This window comes from Morchella importuna, assembly GCF_003444635.1.
Source record: "Morchella importuna strain M04M26 chromosome Unknown Morimp01GS006, whole genome shotgun sequence".
NCBI classification, from domain to species: Eukaryota; Fungi; Ascomycota; class Pezizomycetes; order Pezizales; family Morchellaceae; genus Morchella; species Morchella importuna.
Genome location: NW_025763403.1, coordinates 1370096 through 1391466, shown reverse-complemented (window position 1 = coordinate 1391466; position 21371 = coordinate 1370096). Strand labels below are relative to the sequence as shown.

Here is a 21371-nt window from a genome sequence, read left to right as displayed (position 1 = left end):
TCTCAGCTGCATGTAACTGCCATGTTTGTCGGTTCGTTGTCTCACTCCAGCTGTTAGAGTGTCGTCCTTTCTTTTTCCTTCCCTCAGCTTTTTTACGCGTTACGAAGTAGGTACGTACATGCATAGATGCAATTACAAGCGTTTGTTACTAGATTAATAAAATCGCTCATATATCTGTATATATATCTTCCCATTTCAGAAGGACGCCTTCCTTGCTGTGGGCGAGCTCTTGAAATCACATCATGTCACTCGGTCGGATTCTTTGGTAGTTCTCTTCGTATCGTTCTCGAGATCTCGACTATTATAACAAAAGAATCTTTGGTCTAGATCTGAGAATATTACTTGATAAGTTAGGATAATATTCGTAAAACGATCAGCTATAACGTATTATCCTACAGTCCTTACTCTCTGTTACTCTTTCATAAATCAATTAGTTGTCCGATCCTGGATTTTATTTTTACTGTCAAGATCTCATGATTAGATTGTGATTATGATGGAAAGGTTGACGGGGAAATGTTTCGCGAATGGAGAGAGCTAATTCTCGCCGGGTTTGTATATACGCAATATACCACCTGCCTTCTTTCAGCTGCCTAATTGCGAAAGTAGGTACAGTAGTCGGCCGTTAAAGAGAATTCCCGATCTTATATATCGACCCGCTTCCACTCTTCTCCCCCATTATATATATGGAATGATAGTATTCTTTAAAAAGATCGAACGAAAAGAACCTAGATGAATGAATACGTAAACTGTAATCTATAAGCTATAGCCTTAACCCGATGACTCCTCCACCTTATAATCTGGTCATATCAGTGCTCGTTGTTAGACACCAGGGCATTATTTTTTTACTCGGGCCATCGAACCACTACTGGTATGTATAAAAATGTCGATTTTCTCAATCTCTTGGGGCGGTGATAGGCGGGCGACCTATTAACATAACTCGTAAAGTCTTGGCATTATGCTCTGCAATATTTGCTGTGATCAGTTACAGCAGGTAAAATCTTATTTGAGGACTTGGGTATGTAAATAATCCATCTGGGGGGATGGCCTTGAATAAAGGGTCTTAAATTTTACTGATAGCGTTAGGGTTGGGGCTGGAAGGTTTCAGTTCAGCTAACTTCATTTGATTCACGTCATTAATGCTAGTAGGCCCGCTCGGTGTCACACGCTCCGCATTGACCCGTGATACATAGCACTTGCCGCTCCACCTTTAAAGAGCTACCAACACCCAGCAACTCAACTGGAGTCGAAAACTCACTTCAGGGCTACATCTCGATACCAAAATTCTACATCATTCGAACCGAACAATCTAAAGGCCTAGTAGTTCGGGATGTTGAAAATTACCGATAAAGTCGCCGCACTGCGGCCAGGCGAGCCATTCCACAGCCTCGAATTCTTCCCCCCAAAGACAACTATGGTTCGTAACGAATACAAGTCATGACGAAGGTAACATAGCTAATTTCACTCAATTCTCAGGGGTTTGATAACCTCGAAGCTCGCCTTAGAAGAATGGCCTGCGCTCTTCGACCCCTCTTCGTCAATGTCACCTGGGGCGCCGGTGGTTCAACGGCAACAAAATCACTGCAGCTCGCTGAGCTTTGTCAACGACAACTCGAACTAACCACATGCCTTCATCTGACCTGTACGAACATGTCGCAGGCCGTTATCGATGAGACGCTGGAAGCCGCGAAGGAAATTGGCATCAGGAATATTCTTGCGTTGCGTGGAGACCCGCCACGCAATGAGGAATATTCAAACGCACCAAGCGACGCTACGGCAAACGGCACTTCAGGGATAGAGTTTGAATATGCGGTTGACCTGGTCAAGTATATTCGTGAGAAACACGGAGACTACTTTTGCATTGGTGTGGCGGCGTATCCCGAGGGACACGTCGAAGGGGCTTGTCCTGAACGACAGGATGTTGAATTCGATATTCCATTTTTAGTTGAGAAGGTCAAGGCTGGAGCAGACTTCATTATGACACAGCTCTTTTACGACGTCGACAAGTATCTATCATTCGAGAAATTGTTGCGAGACGAGCCCTCGGGAGTCTTCAGGGATCTGCCCATTATTCCGGGGATGATGCCTATTCAGAGCTTCCAGATGCTGAAGAGAATCACCAAGCTCAGTGGCGCATCAATACCTCTAGACATCTTAACAAGGCTTGAAGACGTCAAAGGTGATGATGAAGGTGTCAAACGAGAAGGTGTCAACATTGTCTCGGAAATCATTGAGAAAATCAAATCCACCGAGTCAACGCAGTTAAGAGGCTTCCATTTCTACACATTAAACCTCGAGAAAGCCGTTTCTTTCATACTCGAGCGGACCAACCTAATTCCTGCACCAGAAGAATCGGTTTTCGAGGAGATTGATGGCCCAATAACTAATGGCAATAATCGTCGCGACCGAAGATCCTCATCCGTCACTTCGGATCCCCATAATCGTGTAATCATTGACTCAGATTCAGGTATAACTGAATCGTATGGGCACGCCTTCGCATCAGAAGCAGGTTTCTTAAAGCCTCCCGAGCAAAATAGGCCACCGGAAGTAGCCCTTGCTATCTCTGAAGGTGAAGGTTCACTCGGCCGGGAAGCAACTTGGGATGATTACCCTAACGGTCGTTTTGGTAACGCAAGATCCCCTGCCTTTGGTGAAATTGATGGATACGGCCCATCACTGCATCTCTCTCAAGCACAAGCGATCAAGCTCTGGTCATACCCTGTGACCACAGACGATATCTCTGCTCTTTTTGTCAAGCACATAAGGGGTGAATTGGAAGCCATTCCATGGAGTGAGCAGGAGCTTAGCTCTGAGAGTAAAGTTATTCAGGAGCACCTGATAAAGCTAAATACAAAGGGACGATGGACCGTTGCCTCCCAGCCTGCAGTCAATGCAGCGAAGAGTACGGATGAATTGTTCGGATGGGGTCCAAAGGGTGGATTTGTATTCCAGAAGGCGTTTGTCGAGTTCTTCTGTTCTCCGGACGATTGGACAGCATTAAAAGAAAAGCTGGACAAGCTGGAAGAGATGTCCTATTACGCTGCAAATAAGAACGTAGGTTTATATCTTCGAATAGATTGAGACCTTTTGCTGATGGAGTCGTTTTTTTTTTTTTACAGGGGGATTATCAATCCAACGTGCCCACAGGCGAAGACTCTCTACACGCAGTGACCTGGGGTGTATTTCCAGGCAAAGAGTATGAAATTTCTCATTTCACCATTTCAATAACGACTATTAACCGTTGCCTCTTTGCAATTTAGGATCATTACTCCAACAATCATAGAAGAGGTTTCTTTTAAGGCTTGGAAGGTTTGATATACTAATGAGATCCTATTATCCGAAGAATCAATGCTCACGAATTATGAATCAGGACGAAGCATTCAGCATCTGGAACGAATGGGGACGAGTCTACCCCTCTCGGACAGCATCATCGAAGCTGATCTCTGAAATCACAAAAACATATTATTTGGTTAACATCATACACCACGGATACCTGGAACCGGATTTTCTGTGGGAGTTTTTGGAAGCTTAGGATTCTTAGCTTTGGTTTTTTTTTATACTATTATGACGCGATGCATGTAGTTTTCTCTCTATTTTTTCTCTTAGCCAATAAGTTGGCTATAACGATTTGCGATTGGCTGGGCATGGGCGGGCTTTTTGTCGTTTATCAATTTATCAATTTGCATTGCATGTGGCCGGGGGAGGGAGTAGGCGTATGACGTATTTGCGGTTGCGGGTTACGTTTGCGCTATGTATGCGTTAGAGGAGAGAGCAGGGGCCTAAAAAGCACGAATCAGTTGGTCTTAGGTACATTGTGGAGACTATTCACTACGTTGGCTAGTGCCTCTTATCTATCTGCAGTATATATATTTTTTAAGGAATAAATCCTTTAAGCTCATTCATGGGCTACGAGATATTGGGGATACCTTGGCGACGAGTTACGATTTCGCGTTTGTATAATTGGCGAAAGGCGTGAGAAGGAGGAATTTGGCGGGTGTGATTAAACATCCCCGAGGTTACAGCTCAGGGGTTAAATCATGAATTATCACTCGTATTCACTGTCCTCGAAAATTGGGCGGTAAACGTACGACCCAGGCCCACAATGACTGGGGAAACATCATGCCTTATTGAGTGGATTTTTATTGACGGTTAATTTCTTCTGAAAGATTTAGTGATATGCTCTAACTGGCTAGTTATTATCGCGGGGTGCGCGGTATGTAGCAAAGGGGGAGGAGGGGGGAGCTCATCCACGGACAAACAATCCCGTCCCCCCAAGAAAACCAAATAAGAAAGGGGACAAAGAAAGACCAAAATAAGGGAATCTCTCCTTTCAATCTCTCGCCATAACATAAGGGTCAATAGGTGCCTAGCACTCCCTGTAGATGGAAGTAAGTGAAGTGGGGTGGGGGAGGAGGGGGGATGTGGGAAGGCCGGGAGGTACTACTCTAGATAGCAACAGCCTTCCTCTCGTACCCTAGAGATAGTTCAAAGCTATAAAAGGGGCGTGGTAGAGGGGTCTGGAAAAGGCCGCAGTGCCAGTTTTGCGGGAGAGGACCGTGGCCATTGGGGGGGAATTTAGATAGAGGAAAGATTAAAAGGAGGGAAGAGACCTAGTATGAATCTCTTCGCTTTTGAAACGGCTTGGGGGTTACTTGTTGGTGACAAGAGAAGGTTCGGGATGATGGGTACAGTGTACGGCTGGGCTAGATTATTGATTTTCATGGCCGCTGGTTCTTTTTCTCGCTCGATATTTGTAGTATACGTATGTGGTTGAGATGGTGATGTTTCGCTCCACAGATCTGGTCTCTACCAAGAAGCTTGATTCTTGAATAACACGATGTCGGATTACAATCGCATGAGCAATAACGTATCTAATTTCACCTACAGCTAACCACAGTGGTTGGTTCTGAGTCCGTTACTTTGCTCGAGCGATGTTAGTACATACATCAAGTACATACTTGTATTATGCAAGAAGAGTGTGGCATCCCACCAGCTTCCCTCGCTCTGAAAGTACTAAGCTACAACCACAGTCCCTAGGACCACGGCGTTAAGACCGAAAAAGAGGGGCATCATCCTGCAGCTCCGGTAGTGTAGTGGTAACACACTTGTCCGTAGATACAATCCACTTCAGCCTGTGCGAGTGTGCGAAAAATCCTGATGAGACGATGGAGGTTCGAATCCTTCCCGGGGCTTTTATTTTTTCTTCTACAAGTCCCAACTAATACACTATCGTAGATTAAGCCCGGCTATAGACGGTTTTGGCCAAAAGGATTGCTATAAACACTTCTTTACGACGGTATGGCTTCGTAATGAAGCACTAAGTGATACTCCTTACCCCCAGCTACCACCATTACCCAATCAATATCATTGCCGTCATATCAGCATCACCGTTAATTACCACCACGTTGCTCATATCATCACGGTATCAACATTGGCACTCACTTATGCTTGGAAAAGACACAGTAGCTACATCACACGGAAATCAAAGAACACACTGTTCAACCAGTTCTTGTAAATGCTGGGCAGGGGTTGCAATCATTATCCATCACTCGCTGCAACGGGGTTAAACTCTTTTAGGAACTTGGTAATGATCGTGGTGCTGGGCGGATAAAACACAATACAGATATTCTGAAATAGCATGTGGGCTAGTATATATATACTTGTAGTTGAGGCGGATTGTTGGAAGGGACTGGCGGGCTCGCTCGTTAGGTGCGGTGGGTTAGAGGTCGCTCTTTTTCGGCGTGTCGATGTGATTATTCAGCTAATTCTTGTCTGAAGAGTGCTCATTAATTTCAAACCAGTAATATCACTAATATTGCCATATCTAAATATTTTTTCTTTTTATTTCTACATATTCCCAGAGCCTTAGGAATGCTAAAACTAGGTACGTATGTACGTACCCAAGTAACTAGCCAATAACTGTCATAATACATATAGTTACCACGTTTTCTAAAAATAGTCGATGGAGTTAAAGAGATACAAGTAAAAACAAAAGGTCCTTTAACAGCTAGCTAGTTTACCATTATCAGTAAACCCAATAGCCAAAGATCGCCGTCATCATGATCATAATTCCTGTCGACGCCCATGCCAGGATCTTGTCCTTGCGCCCTATATTCTCTAGTAACTTCTGACCTGCCTGCTGCTCTCTCCCTCTACTGGGGCCGCCCTGACTCCCCGCTGATGGATCCCCTTTACTCGTGCCCCCATCATTCTCGGTGACTGGAACTCCCACATCATGAATTAGAGTATTCTGGATCACCTCTAGAGCGGAGAGTTGTTCTCCGACGCCATACATCCCGTCCCAGTCATTCAGGTACCATTTCATGCCGCAAGAGTTGGCATCGGTACCCCATGAGCAGTGGCGCGCAGCGGCCACGGCGGAGGTGCGAAGCTTGGGGATGATGAGGGGCGAAGTGTAGGGCGCCATTTTGACTGTGAGAGCTAAGAAGCGGGCGAGGTAGGCCTTAAAGGAGCGTTGGTCAATGTTACAGGTCATGATGCGCTCGCAGGCTTGCTCGACCATGATGTCGGCGAGACCTGTATCGGGGTGCGTGAAGAAGATGCGGTTGGACATGTTTAGGATGCCGTCGACCCGATCACGCCAGAGGGGGTCGCCGTCAGTCTAGGAGTGTTAGAGGTGTATGAAGTAGATGGTATAGATAGCTGGGAGGGAGCTTACATAGTTATACATATACGCCGCCCCTGCTAGATATGTCCCTGCGTTATAGGACCATTGCACGAAATTTATAGACGTGCAGTTGCTCTGCGTGTCGAAGCCATCGAAGAAGCGGTAATCGGTGGTCGAAAGGCCTGATTCAAACGTCCAGTCATACGCTTTCACAGCCCAGTCTGCATATGTCTGGTTACCAGTATATCGCGCGAGTCTCGCCGCGAGTTGGAAGAAACATCCGTTTGAGATGGTGTTTTTGTACGAATACCCGTTGTTGAAGGTGTAGATCTGCCATCTAAGGCCACCACCACACGTGTTCGCATCCCAGCGTGGAGCTTGAGTATTGAATACCGCTTGTGCAAGCGCGAGCCATTGTGCTTTATCCTTTGGAGGGTTTGGAAAGTTCTTCTCGGCAGCCGAGATTACGGTCAGGCCCCAGAAACATTGATCATCGTTTCCCTAACGTCCGAGTCAGAATATACAAGTGCGAAGGGATGGAATGTAGATTACAAGTGATTTCGACTGATTCGGGGGCATGTAATCCCAATCAGGGCCGATTTGGTGCAACAGAGCTTCTGTGACAACGGGATTGTACCCGGCGTCGCCAGTGTAATACCAGTAGTCGACCAGCCCCTGCAGTACTAATTATCAGAGCTTCATTCTGTTACTACTAAATTATTATGTGCTTGATTACTTACGCCAAAAACTGCACCCGACTCCCACCAGTAGTAAGGGTCCCCGAAAAGGCCCGGGATACCGCCAGTACGGTTGCCTGGATAGTACTGCATCATCTTGTATGCGACTCGCTGTGCAACATAGTTAACCGACCCTTGTGGCAGAAGCTGTCTTAGCATCAACAAACAAACAAGCTACGAGCAAGGGAGAAAGGGGAAAGGGAGAAGATTACCTATATCATCGATAGCGAGCTCGTAAGCTGTAGCTAGCGGTAGTAGACTCGCTGTGATCGTAAGAAGCGTGACAAAGTTCCAGTTTTTACTGCGGAGCTTCATGGTTGGTTGGGTTGCGAGTGAAGTGAGATGTTGACGCGATAGGGAGGTGAAGTAGGCGGTGGCAGCATCGTAGGCGGTGATGATGTTGGTTGTGGTGACAGCATGTATCATAGTGTGGGGTAGGGATTTGGTAACATGCGGATAAAAAAGCTCGTGGGGTTTACCCAAGCTGGGCTTTGGTGTCTTCTTTTAGGACGTGTGTGTGGCTGGGTCTCAGTGGCCGATGTGGAAAGCTGTGACACATCAAAGCGTACTGTTTGTGGTTACTGAGGTGATTGGAAACGGACAAAGGGGTGACCGTGAACGGAAAGTGGAACAAACACTGGTGATCTTTCCGTTGGCAACGCTTTCAATTGAGGAGAATGAGTAGGAGTAATTGAATTCATCCATGTATTCTCTGGGCCAATAATGGGTGCAGGATTTCTTGTTGCAATTATCATTACAACCGAGTGAGAATTTGTGACTACATGCTAACTTAGCCTCGGTTGGTGTTAAAGTAAGGGTCAAATAGTGCATGTATCCATGCAGTACCACATATGAAAAATATACTTTTCTAAAAAAGTACCAGAATGACTTTGGATGTTCTCATTTTCTGCTACCAACTACAGTCGTCTCCGGGTCAACGACGAAACCAGTTCGATGGCGAATAGGCCAATCGAAGCTAATAGAAGCTAACAAAAGCGCTTTGACTTTTTTGTTTTGACTTTCTATTAGTTTAAAAAGTAGCCACTCGTCATCGAGCCGGGTTCGTCGTTGACCCAGAAATGACTGTACATAAGTACAGCCACTCTGCATTCTCCATATGCAACCGCGGCGGACCATCCAGAACCCCCCAAGAGAAGACTTTCCCAACCAATGGCGCCCAAATTAATGAAGAATAAGATCAATGACCCATCTTCTTTTTATATATAGTCACAAACTATATTATATATTTTTCGTTGTTTTGAATCTCAACTTTAATAACATTAATATTACGGGTGCGCCACACTGCGCACTGACATTAAAACCATATCACGAACACTTTTGCTGAGTGGCTGTACATGTATGTATCAAATCCCATCCATGGCGCTAGCCCAGAACCATCAGCTGTAAAGATGGCCTACATGATCAGTCGGTATGCTGTTGTAGAATGAATGCCGTTACCTACAATATCAACTGTTGCCAAGAGCTTGATATTGTGTTTGCTATCTGAGGGAACTTTCACAATGAATTTTATTTCCATTTATCCAGATCTTCGGGCCCTGATTGGGGTGAAGGTTTGCAACTATCCAAGAAGCCATACCTTATCGTTTACCTTTAAATAATTCCATCGGTATTACTACATGCATGTATACTACTGATGTGTTTAAGATTGTTGTTGCCAATCATGACTATGCCCGGCCGCATCTTTTTTAGAGTACACGCATGCCTTAGATTTTGTGCATGAGGCTTCCCCTCCGCTCTTCGAATTTATTTCCTATTGGCAACTGGCCTTCACGGATGAGATAATACCTTGATATACTCACCAACGAATTCTTTACTCGATAACGTGCTACTAAGTCTCGTTTTTACTCAACATCAACTTTTGTACACGTCAGCTTTAGAACTATGGAGCGGTAAATGTGTCAAAAGTAATTTTACCAACGGTTGGTAAATTTTTTATCACCGGTGGTATAAGTACTGAATTTCAGTCCTTGTGCCAGTATAAACACTAAATTTCAATCTTTATGCTGCGCTATACTTCATTAGTAGATGTTCAATCATGAATGCCAACACTTATGAAAGTTTCCCACCGGTGGTAAAATACCTGTCACCAATGGTGAAATTCCCCACCGGTGGACAATAGGACTCATACATTGGCATTATATAGCCCCTTTTGGCCAAAAGGTCTGTGCTTTTATCCATTATAAGGTATAAACGACGGTATTATTTTCACCACCGGTGGTAAAACGATTTACTACCGTTGGTAAAATTACTTTTGACACATTTACCGCTCCATATAGGACTTCCCTTCATTTGACATAGAAGAGGATACTAACCTCACTCGGTACTTGCAGATACATGCCCCGCCTTGTTTTTTTTTATGCAGAGACAAGCCTCGAGACTTATATCCTTCTATAAATTGGAGAGCACTGTCCTGTAGTAAAGGCCGGACGTCAGTTTCAGCACTGGCTGTCCAGAACGAAGAGATGTCAACAACATGGTATTGTATGAAGCCCCCTGAGTGTCAGCTGTAGTCAAAGTCATTATGATCGTTATACTGAATAAAACTGTTTCGGGGTTTAACAAGATCTGATCTTATACGAACTTAAATTATATCAGATAATAACGGGCTACTAATGATCTGTACGTCAAGGGTTTATCGAATGTATGTTGAACCAACCCCCCCCCCCCCCCCCGGGGGGGGGGGGGGGGAGGGGTGATTAGATACAACGGGTTGTTGGTAATAGAGACTTTTATTGATTAAATATTGGTATTGGTAACAGCAGCGCGGTTTTCAGACAGTGAGCAAAAGAGAGAGAAGGAGAGATATGCGGAGGTAAGGAGCAGCAGTGCTATATCATCTACCCTAAGTCCGTCCTATCGTTTCCATATTCCCATTTGCTACAACAATTCGCTGTCGGACGCAATTGTAATGTGGCCTGCTAAAGCGACGAGTTTTCCCTACAGTACGAAAAAAAGGAGGTGGGATCACTATCATAGCATTACCGATATACGTGGATTATAGGAGTGATACCGTAATTATATAAGTGTAGCATTTTGAACAATATTTATATTTCAGAATACCGAATTTGAAGAAATACGGTAAGAATACGGTAGTTGCCAGAACACGTATTCCAGAGTATACTGGATTAGTGGCAATACCGAACTTTACCCACTACAGTAGTACTCCAGTAGAACTACAGGATATAACGTGTTTCACCGGGAAAGCGATCGTCACCGGGAAAGCAATCAAGGGTGACAACGGATCATCCAAGGTTGCTGAAGAAAGTTGAATATATACACAATTACAGAACCAAGTAGCCAGAAGTGTTATTTAGATGTCTCCCAACTATTTTTCACATCATTTACCTCTATCTAGCAAGAGTATTGCTTTAGAGAGGTCATTGACTGGGTTAGGGGGTGTAAGCTTTATCGACTTTACCAAATTTTGGTTTCTATTCATTATATAACTCCAGCATTCGGAAAAGACACAGAGAGCCCTCTTATATGTGCCTGCCCTCATATATTTTTGTTTTGATGCCCACAACCTCTTTTTGTGAGGTGAGGTTGCTTTCCCAGTGATGATCGTTTTCCCGGTGTAATACGTTACAGATATACTTAAAATTTTCATCACCTAACCCTAATTCCGCATTTCAAGCTTGAAGCATCTCAAATTTGACTATCACCAGATATTGATTTATCAATAGACACCTGTAGGTTCATCCTCTAATGATGGGCGTTCCAGAACTGGGATATAACTATTAAAAAATGAATTTTTTTGATCTAGGCATGACATCTCACATGAAGAAGGAATAATCCTCTCAGGTAATACAATCCCCTTAGGCGATGACGATATCAATTACAACCATCACCGGTGCAGACTTAATGATGATGGCGATGCATATGGTGATGTTAAAGTGTACAGGCAGATCCATGTATGTACATGACTGTGGCAGCTTGCTACAAGTAATGGGCTAGGTATGAGACTAAAGGCAAGACTAAACCCAAAACAAGCAGAACTAGTCCTAATCTGCTGTACCGGAAGGCACTAATTGGTATTCGTTGCAATATATATTTCTCCAAATGCCGCCATAAATCGGTATTGGAAAGAATATGGTATAGATAAGAATACTGTAGTACTACTGTAGTGTTACTGTAGAGATCCCACCCCCTTTTTTTAGTACTGTGCTTATCTATATGCGTATGATATTGCGTACGTAGAGCCGTCCTCGGGTACTATGGAAAACTCTAAAAATGGTGGGATAAAATGACTACGTATGCAGTGTACCTCTAGGCGTCTCGGGCGGCACTGAACGACTACAAGACCTCCCGAATTATGGAAAAGTCATGTTGACGGCGGTAGATATTAAATATACAAAGAATATGTCCAGAATCCTTGCCACAGAAAACTAGGAATAAGAAAAAAAAGGTTAGGGGGGCCAGTAGAGTAGGAAAAGAGTATATGTTGTTTCACTTCGAACTACCTCCCTCCCCGCGACTATTTGCGCAATTGTTGCTATTTGCCAGAGGGCATGTATGCCTCTAACGAGTAGATCACACATATGCTGCCCAACCTGGAAATCCGTTAGTTGATTAGAGATTTGAGGCTGTACTTGAATTTCTCACCTGCATATAGTACTGCTAGGTTTCCGACATCGGTCGCCTGCTGGATAAGTTCGTTGACGGTGGCCCCTACACTAAGTGTTTTTGATAGTTTTTTGGCCACTACCGTCAATGCACGGTCTGCTTCTGATTCACCCTCTTCTTTCTCCGGGTTAAACACCCGCTCAACTTGCGGTTCTTCCTCCTGCTCCTGCTTCTGCATCCTCTTCATTCTTAGTGGAGAAATGGTCCTATGGTCTGTTAGTTCGGCACCATCTTGGGGGTTTTGTCATTCCCACCAACTATAGAGGGGATCATATCGCAGCACATCTAGGATTGTGGTGATATTATAAGACTCGTTTCGAAGCACCGTCAGGGTAAATTCGCAGCACCGCCTGAAAACGCCCTCCGTCTTGGTAATGCCCATACCGTCTATAATATCGCGAGTAAGTCGAAATGGGACCACCTCTGGTACCGGAAGAATCCGCCCCTAGATATTTTATCAATTAGGGCAGTAAGGTTAATATTAGATGTATCGGTTTCTTACTTGTTCAAACGCCACACCCAAATCAATGTGCACGACTTCACCGCTTTTCTCATCTAATAAGATATTGTGGCCATGCCTATCTCCAAGACCCAAAACATGTCCTAGGATTGAAGTTGCAGCTGTACTTCGGCTATAGGCCAGTCTAGAGGTGAACCAATCATCCGGTCCATTGAAGTTGTGCATGAAGAAATATCGCATGACAGGCCTGAATCTCTTCATAACATCTTGGAACACCCTCACTCGAAATTCGCGGGACTTGAGTTGCAATTGTGCCTCAAATATCACTTTCCGGCAAGATAAATTCTTTAGATCCCTTGGATGGTAGCTTTCATGGGCTGGTAGCAAAAAGTCGTGAAGGGGAATCGTATTGGGTACAAATTCAATTATCCCGGAATCGTGAGTAAGGGGAACGACTTTGTATGTTCTGATGCCGAGATTCCGTTGGCGTGTGGTACGATTCTTTTTCAAAAGATTGCTAACTTGTTCAAAAACCTGTTCCATGATTGCATCTTGTCGAAGGTCGTCGGGCCCTCCTTTGAACTTCCCCTAGGTTTAGCAAGAAATCTTATTACACTAGGCGGTAAGTAACTCACCAGCATCTTGTATCTTACTCCATCTGAAGCGCGACAGGAAACAATCTTTGGGGCGCTGAGTCCTGATGCCATAGTAAACTCCGGCTCGAATTTCTCAATGACGGCTAGGTTCGTATAATTGCAATCCGCCCTGATAGTGATTTGCATTGTAGGCGGGGGGATTTTTAGACTAGGAATTTCCTTCATAAACTCCGACTGAATTTCCGGGCCGAGAACTCTGAACGGAATTTTGCCTGTCTTTGTATCTGGTTTATATTGTTTGAGGGAGATAGAGATGTAGGCTTTTGTTGAATTAAAGAGCTTTCCAAAAATCTCTCTCGTCCCTGCCCCCGCACCAAGTTTACTGATTAACTTAACAGCTGCTGCGTCCCGTTTCTCCGAACCGGCGCCCTTAGGTGATCGACCGAGGGCTAGAATCTGATAGGTTCCGTGGTGTGGATGGTTCTTACATATCCGGGCAATAAGAGGGGATAGAAGTTTTTGAAAATCGTCTCGAACGTCAAGTAGTCTGGAAGAAAGCTGATTCATAAGAGGTACAAACTTTCTAGAAGGAACTTCTGCGAGAGGTCGTTTAGCTGCATTATTGACCTTAGTATCGCCGGAATGTTCTAGCCAAAGGGCGCAAAACCGGACTGCATCGTTATCATAATCATCACAAGCTGCGAGGCAACGAAGATAGTTCTCAATACTCTTCTCAAGGAAAGCATCACTATTCTCTCGAAGTTTGTTCAACTCCTCGTCATCCAGACTCAACCATAACGTGGCATTGTCAGTCATCTTTTCCAGTCTCTTACGTGTATTACCGGCTGGAGTCTTGCGTAGTATCTTACTCAGCTCTTTCACTTCAGCTTCTTTATTTTTTCGAAGCTTAAGTGCTCGACGATAATCCTCAATATTACCAGGGTTTTGTAATTGCTGGTCGCAGAATGATGCAAACTCATGGAAGACTCGTCCAGCTTCTCGCCCAGAAAGATTTCCCTTCAGTTCCTCAATGGCAGGGCCTAGATAGGTACTCATGATCTTGTCTGGCTTCTCAAGACGGGCTTCGGAAATCCAGTTACCCTTCGAATTGTCAATTTTTGCCAGCAACAGCAATATGGCCAAAAAAAAAAGAAGAAAAAAAAAGACCACTTACCAGTTTTGCCAATAACTTTGCTCGCCCGGTAACAATACTCTGCTGATTGATGAGATCGTCCTCTTCGAGAATTTGTAGCATCTTAATTGGTGGGACACCCCGTCCCTGATCCCACAAAACATTTGCGGCTTGCAAGGTTGCAACTGCATCTATCTTTAGACCAACCTCTTTGCAAGGGCCAACAGCTTTGCTCAACTGGGTTGCCGCTGATAAAGAGTGCTGTAGGACCTTGTGACTTCTTGCCATCTTACAGGTGTCAACTAATGCTTTCGCTTCCAAAAACCTAGCAGTTTTCATGTCGACGTGTGTAGCATGGCGAAGATGTTCTCGCTTGGCTAATGAACTGAATATTGTTTGGCGCATTGCCATGATTTCTTCAACGTCGGAATATCTGATAGTAATTAGCCTAGGTTGGAGGGGAGGTGGTGTTTCTATATAATATTACCTCCCAATATGCATCCAATTCTCACGCTCTTGTAATCGGTCCCAAACATTCTCCAATTGATCAGCCTCCTTGGAAACAAGTATTTCCTCCATCTCTGTGAGTATTGCGAGTGTACGCATATTAGCCCCAAGCGAATGCCCCGTTTGCTTCTGAGTAGTTATCTGGAGCATCAATTCCAGGAAAGATGAGTCTAAATGGGATGGAATTGCCCGCGTATCGACACTGTTATTTACTGATTGAAGAGTACGATAGACTATAGCTGATCGTGTATTACAAGACGAGGGGCATGGCAGATCCCATTGCTCCAGCTTCCATGCAGAACGAAACATATTATCGGTGGTTGATGCCGGGGCCACTCCACTCTGCAGGAAATAGTGCGAAAGACCGTTCATACCAATGGAATTAAAGGCATCCACAAGCCCTCCAACATCTTGCCCATTAGAGCTGGATCCAAGACGCAACTGACTTTCCAAATTTGCCCCTCTGAAAGATAAACTTTTCCATCCATCCTCTTCATACTCGAACTGGCTGACCGCAGTTTCAAGACTTGGTGGCTGTGCCACACCATAATATGAATCAGGATCATCAATGTTCTTGAAGATTTCAAGGAGGAGGTCAGATTCAGAAAATTCCGAATTGCTCTCTGAGTGATGAATTTCTGCGAAGAGGAGAGACGTTTTAAACATCTTACAGGTGCAAGCTGCATGTGCCATGTCTAGATAGTCGACATCAAGCCAATGATCACGAGGTAATTGTGTGTCCTCATCTACCATCGGCTGGGTGCGTAAATAAAGAATTGTATTGATGAGAATGATTGTATGCGGAATAGTTTTTTCCGTACACGTCTTGAAACAATCTCGAAAAAGTTGAGAAAGTTCCATGTGCAACTTTGCTGATCCATGATTATGCAGGAGTAATACATGCACAATAAATGGGAAAAGATCTTTAGCCAAACCTTCGACCTTTTCAAGTATTGGGCGTAGATTTTTAACTATAGCATCCTGCTGAAGGTTTGTTGATATCGCTGCCGCCAGATCTTTTATCCATACATCTACAGGCAATGTTTCTGGCCTTCCGACAGTGATGATAGGGCGAGGAACTTCTGCTTCTGCAAGTGAAGTTGGAAGGACTGCCCATTTAAGTGCCGAGTAAAAGTCTTCCTTAAAAACGAAATCAAAGGTTGGAATGTCGTTGGCCTCTGTTTCCTCAAAGAATATTGTCTCCAGAGTTTTTTCAGCGATACCGATTACAACCCTGTCTTCTCCAAGTAAAAGACTTCTTAAACGGTGAAGGATACCGGCCTTCGGTACAATATCCAAGTCATAACGCTTATTGTCAAATTCAATCATCTTTTCCAGTTCAATCTCTTGGGTCCATTCGTTATAAATTTCCCCACTTGCAGCATACGATCTTCCTAGGACCCTGGCACACCAGAGTAGAAAGCCTTGATTGACATCGAACCGACGACAAGTCCGAAGAAGCACCCTGGAAAGTTCTACTGAATCTTGATCCTCTCCAAAAATATCGTCCCGAAAGCTTTGTGGCCTTTGAAAATCAGAACATACAAGGGAAAATGCTAGGCCCCTGGACACATCGTCTAATAGGCGATTTTTGCTGCGATCATCGTCAAGGAGATGGCGTAATAGGTCGCTCTCTTTGGTTCGGGCTGAAGCATTGCCGGACTTAAACTCAATGGCAGCCTCCACGATGGATTGGAACATCTGGTTTTGTTGGGAACTAAGCTCCGTGAATTCATATTTAAGAAGAAAGCTTCCAAGCCAGGAACGAAATTTACGAGCAGCAGAGTGACTTGCATAAAGTTGGCCATCTATTTTTCCACGATAAGATGTAGGTGCGGGAATGAAAGCTCTCAAGGGTGCTAAAATAGAAAGGAATGTGCCAGTGACAAAAGCAGGCTGCCGGGAGAGATAGTCTTTGCTCCTGTCAAGAAGATACTGCAAAACACCTATTGCATCTTCTGTGCAGTATTTATCGACAATGAACGGTTTAAGCCCATGGACAACCATCTCCAGGGCATAACCTCTTAATGCCTGTTCACGTGCCAAACATACGAGCAGTCTAATCTTTCGTAGAACTGCACAGGCATGCAGCGACCCCAATGCGGGGTCCATCGTGTCAAAAAGACGGCGGACCACAAAAGTGAACATTGCAGGGGACCAAAGACGGGAATCGTCGTACCCAACCCTAGTACAAATATGATGAACAGAATTCAAGATAACCTTCACTTTAAAGAATGGTTGGAGAGGGTCGGGAAGCTTTGCTGTCGAATGACTTATTCCAGTAATGCCTTTCATAAGATCACGAGCAACTGAAAAATTGGGATCCCTGGCCAAGAATTTCTCTGATGTGCCATCTTCTTGCATGATTTGGAACAAGCAGGCAATGATAAGAGCAAACTTTTTCTCGAGTAGTGTTTTATACTCGTTGGCGCCCATATGCTTTCGAATCCGCATATCAACCGACTGGTATCGGTTGTTTTCTTTTGGAGGCACTCCAACTGCCCATGCCGCACCATAGGCAACTATTTTGTGAAAGCCTTTCTCTAATAATTCATCGTATGTAACCCCCAGCATCAAGGCAAGCTCTTTGGCCGCATTATCCTTGCCCCTCATCAAGAGTTGAGCGACGAGATCCTCTTGAATGTCTGAGAACAGATCTTTATGACTTTGATATCCAAATACACGGAATGGAAACACGGCCAAATCTTCGTTTTCGATCCAGGTATAAATTATTTGCGGACTAAATTTTTTGAATAATGAACGGTGATCACCGAGCTTCAGTGATTTCGCAACGAATGAAAGAGATCGTGCTGCATATTTCACCATGCTCTCAAGTTGGCCAGTGTCGAAAATGTGGTAAACGATCAATTTGTTCATTGAAAATGTTGTATCTGCGAGTTGTGACAAGGTGTAGACGCGCATCGACAACCCCTCTACCCACTCAACTTCATCCGTGAGATGTTTAAGGAGATCATCCATGACTATTTGATGAGCTGCAAGCCCGTAGATTTTGAACAAAACCGAGGTACAATTAGCCATAAAGAACGTTACTCGAACATCTCGGTCCTGTAAACGTTTTATAAACTGTGATCGGGCTGAAGTGCTATTAGAGTTCTGCCCATATCCCGAATTCACTTCAAGCATGCGCCGAAGTAATTGGGCCATTGAAGTTCGTATGGTATGGGAGAAAAGAGATCTTTCAAGTGCAACTTTCGCCATCCACCCGTAGATTTGTTCGCAATCGGCGGCAAGCTCGCCGCCTGCCTTGTCAATAGCCCATCTGCCCACAAAAGCACTTAAAAGGTCTATACAGAGCGCTACCGCTGTCTCACACCGGTCTGTTTCATAATCCTGAAGAATACTGCCGCCCACATGTTGTGTTAGCTGATCGGCATCGTCATCTTTGAGGCTTGCTGCAGTGAGGAAATCCCGAAAGAGCGGCCGACACATTATTAAGCGAGAAGTTGGTAGCTGCTGAAGATAGCCTGCAAAACTTCCGCAGATCTCAGGTGAGGTTTCGAATTGAATTGATCTTGCGAAGAGTGCGAGTAGAGCTGTAGTTGAGTATCGAAAGGTTTCTGGAGAACACATTGCTTGAACCTCTTCTCTACTCAGTTCCCCATCCTTTTTATCCCCAAACCCACGAAGCTCCATCCCAAAGCCATCATCCAAATCCATCTTATCATTACCCCCCTCTGTGACTTCAATTATCGCAGAATTTCTTACCTTATTTTCAAAGGCTCTGGAAATAGTGCACAACATATTACCAAAAAAACCTTGAAAAACTTCTGGGATGGGGAAGGATCGATCAACTATGCTGGCAGGCTTTGGGAGGATCCCTGACATACATCTTAAGATGCCATCAAGATGTAATTCTCTGCAGTCATCTCGCTCTATGTATGAAGTGAGATATAAAGTTAGGATTTCAAGCTTCCTCTCGAGAGCGTCCACCTTCGTAGTATCTCTGGGCTTAATAGCGGAGCACATAATGCCTGCTGTGAAGACAAATCCAACATAATTTTGAACTATATCGGAGGATGGTTGCTGGATACCAGTCTGGGTCAACTGCTTCCACCTCTCGAGAATCCCTTCACACTCCCTATCTAGAAATTCGATAACCTGAAGTTCAACCCCTGGATGTGATACTGTGCCAACACCCGAAGACAGCTTGGGCGTCTTTAACTTGGGCGCGCCTACTAATTCGGCTTCGTTCCAGGAATCCAAAGTCTCTTGAAGCAGGAGAAAATCCAACAATTTTGAGCAACGTGCAACTCTAATTATTGCCTGTCCTACCAACCCATAGGTTCTCGGGCTATAAGAATCGAATTCCAGAGGCCTCTTCCCACAACATGAGAAGAGAAAGCTACAAATGTCCTTAGGGGTCCCGTGGTGTGCGTAGAAAGCAGCAGTAACACGCTCAAGAGTTTCCACTATATTCCCCTCCAAATAAGTCCAATATATTAATATAAGGCCATTAAGAAGTGCTTACCAGGTCTCCACTTTGAGATGAACCATTGAAAAAGTCGCTCCCCAGGTTGCAGCAACGATGAATGGGCTACCGTATTTCTCCTCTCGAGTATCAAACACCACACCGCCAATGAAGAATCTATGACATTGGAAGGGCCGCTCAGGTCTATAGAAAGAATTGTAGCATCGACCGATGCAGATATCTCAGAGTATGATACTAGATCAAGTGCTAGAAGAATGCGCATAAGGTGGCACGCAGCGCGGCAAGTTGATAGATTGGCCGAGTAACGGGCACAAAGATGCCATGTTTGATTCCATATTTGGGTATTTCCAGGATCTGAGGCAAACCGTAAAAAAGCACAACTGGAAAAAACTCCACATTAGCACAAAAAAAAAGAGAAAAGAGCGAAAAAAAAGAAGTATTATTTGCGTTAAATGCAAAGAGATGTGTTTGGGCCAACGGGTAATAATCATAGGGTAGTGGATTAGGGTTTCACCTTGAAATTGAGAGCATCGCCCAGGAGGAGATAACTGGACTGTCGTCGGAACACACATTCAAAAGATCAGTGATCAAAGACGAAAATCCCTCGAGGTCTACAATCTTCCGTGATTCCCGAATCAAAAATGGCAACGTTTGAAGCGCGCAGATTTTCCGTGTGTATATCGTGGATTTCGCATTCATCAGCAGCTCATCAAACTTTGTAGAGACCTTTCTTCTTTTCGAGCGATCCTGATCATCATTTCTGTCGAGATCCAGGATTTCTATGAGCATGGCCATTAAATACGGAACTGTCCATTGTTGCTCAATTCTTGAAGGAACATCGCTTCTCAAACAATATGCCGCAAGCGCAAGCGGGGTTGCTTCAATGTCCAAATCCTTGGACGGATCCGGAAAGCAGATGTCTTCCAATTGCAACTGATCACGCTCTGCTCTAGCTGAGTATTCAGTAAAAATAACCTCCGAAAGAGCCTCAATCCTTCTCCGAAAGTTTTTCTGGAGGGCTCCGGTTAGACTACGCATAAGCTTTCGGAGGTGTGGCTGGATATAGATCAATGTGATCATCATTTGCTCTTTGGGCGACTTTGAATCCCACATTTTTGTAATTACCGGCACAATGGCTTCGGCGACTTTGGCCGAAAGAGTTATGTTGTTCGTAGTAACCACTTCCAATATCGAATTCAGCGCCGAGAGTACATCCTGGTGGACACGGGTTACTGTTGACTGCGACGTTAGAAAGCCTAAGATGGTCCGACAAGTCATTTCGTTCGTTGCCACCACCGGGGCGTTTGGGGTTCTTAGAAGAATTTGGAGACACAGCAATAACTGTTCACTATGATGATTCAGCCGCACACCGGTATGAGTGGAGGAAGGTGTGCCTTTTGACATTGACGATGAATCTCGCGCCAAGCTAGGCCTGCCGCCCCGTACAGATAGTACTGAATCACCCATGCCTTCATCACTATCAACGTCCATGTCGACATCGCCGTCCTCCTCGGTGACAATTCGTAGCTGGGACTCTACATTTGTACAGCAAAAGGTGGCAATCATTTCCCAATCGTCTGGCGCCAAGTGTTCTGCATGTGGTGCATACTCGAGACAAGACCGTAGTGCTCTGAGGTAATCGAGGCTGATCGGCTCGCAAAGTCCGTCTTTTTGAGGCAGTATATCGATAATGTGACTGTAGACAGCTTTGAACGTCTTGGTCTTGATTTGCTTCACGCCGAGCTCCACGGCTAGCCTGAAAACAGAGCCGCAAAGAGAAAACCGGCCTATAATTATCGACGAAGGCTTTTTTTGCCGTGTGTACAGCGCCTTTTCCTTCAAGGCTACTTCGAAGATTGCTTCAAACATCTTGTGGTAGCCTTTGTCACCGAGGTCTTTGCTACTCAAATCAAAGCGTAGTTCAGTAACACCGCGTACCAATATAGGCCGGTGGTTTCCATACCTATTTTTGCTATGCGAAAGGATTTGTTTGAGCTCTATACGACATCTAGTTAGTAAATGTGAATTTTGGATGGGTATGACCTGTATGTACCGGCCAAACCGCTCGAACGCTCCGGGGGCTTGTCGGAGGATATCTTGTCTGCGAATATGTATCAGTATAAATTGTGCAACTTTTCAAGCTAGGAGGAAGCACCATATGTATCCAATAAAACTCTGTCCGCCATCTTTGACATGGTGCCGGTGAGACTACAGCTGGGA

The 21371-nt window shown here is 44.6% G+C and overlaps 3 protein-coding genes across 3 annotated transcripts; 1 reads left to right on the top strand and 2 right to left on the bottom strand.

The window, feature by feature from the left end:
- Nucleotides 1–1327: 1327 nt before the first annotated feature.
- Nucleotides 1328–3529, top strand: LAJ45_03180 (uncharacterized protein; the record flags this gene model as incomplete). The annotated part of the gene is made up of 5 exons (XM_046112768.1): nucleotides 1328–1414; nucleotides 1474–3051; nucleotides 3117–3193; nucleotides 3258–3306; nucleotides 3368–3529. 5 exons carry the CDS (start codon nucleotides 1328–1330, stop codon nucleotides 3527–3529), a joined length of 1953 nt encoding a protein of 650 aa, XP_045974257.1.
- A 2493-nt stretch (nucleotides 3530–6022) lies between these two features.
- LAJ45_03179 (uncharacterized protein) lies at nucleotides 6023–7788 on the bottom strand (the record flags this gene model as incomplete). The annotated part of the gene is made up of 5 exons (XM_046112767.1): nucleotides 6023–6619; nucleotides 6677–7126; nucleotides 7178–7300; nucleotides 7366–7496; nucleotides 7575–7788. 5 exons carry the CDS (start codon nucleotides 7786–7788, stop codon nucleotides 6023–6025), a joined length of 1515 nt encoding a protein of 504 aa, XP_045974256.1.
- Nucleotides 7789–11913: 4125 nt separating this feature from the next.
- On the bottom strand, nucleotides 11914–21346 carry LAJ45_03178 (uncharacterized protein; the record flags this gene model as incomplete). Its single annotated transcript, XM_046112766.1, has 13 exons — nucleotides 11914–11933; nucleotides 11986–12212; nucleotides 12261–12451; nucleotides 12509–13048; nucleotides 13102–14163; nucleotides 14237–14627; nucleotides 14682–19131; nucleotides 19191–19531; nucleotides 19666–20383; nucleotides 20546–21051; nucleotides 21115–21148; nucleotides 21205–21252; nucleotides 21307–21346. 13 exons carry the CDS (start codon nucleotides 21344–21346, stop codon nucleotides 11914–11916), a joined length of 8568 nt encoding a protein of 2855 aa, XP_045974255.1.
- Nucleotides 21347–21371: the final 25 nt, after the last annotated feature.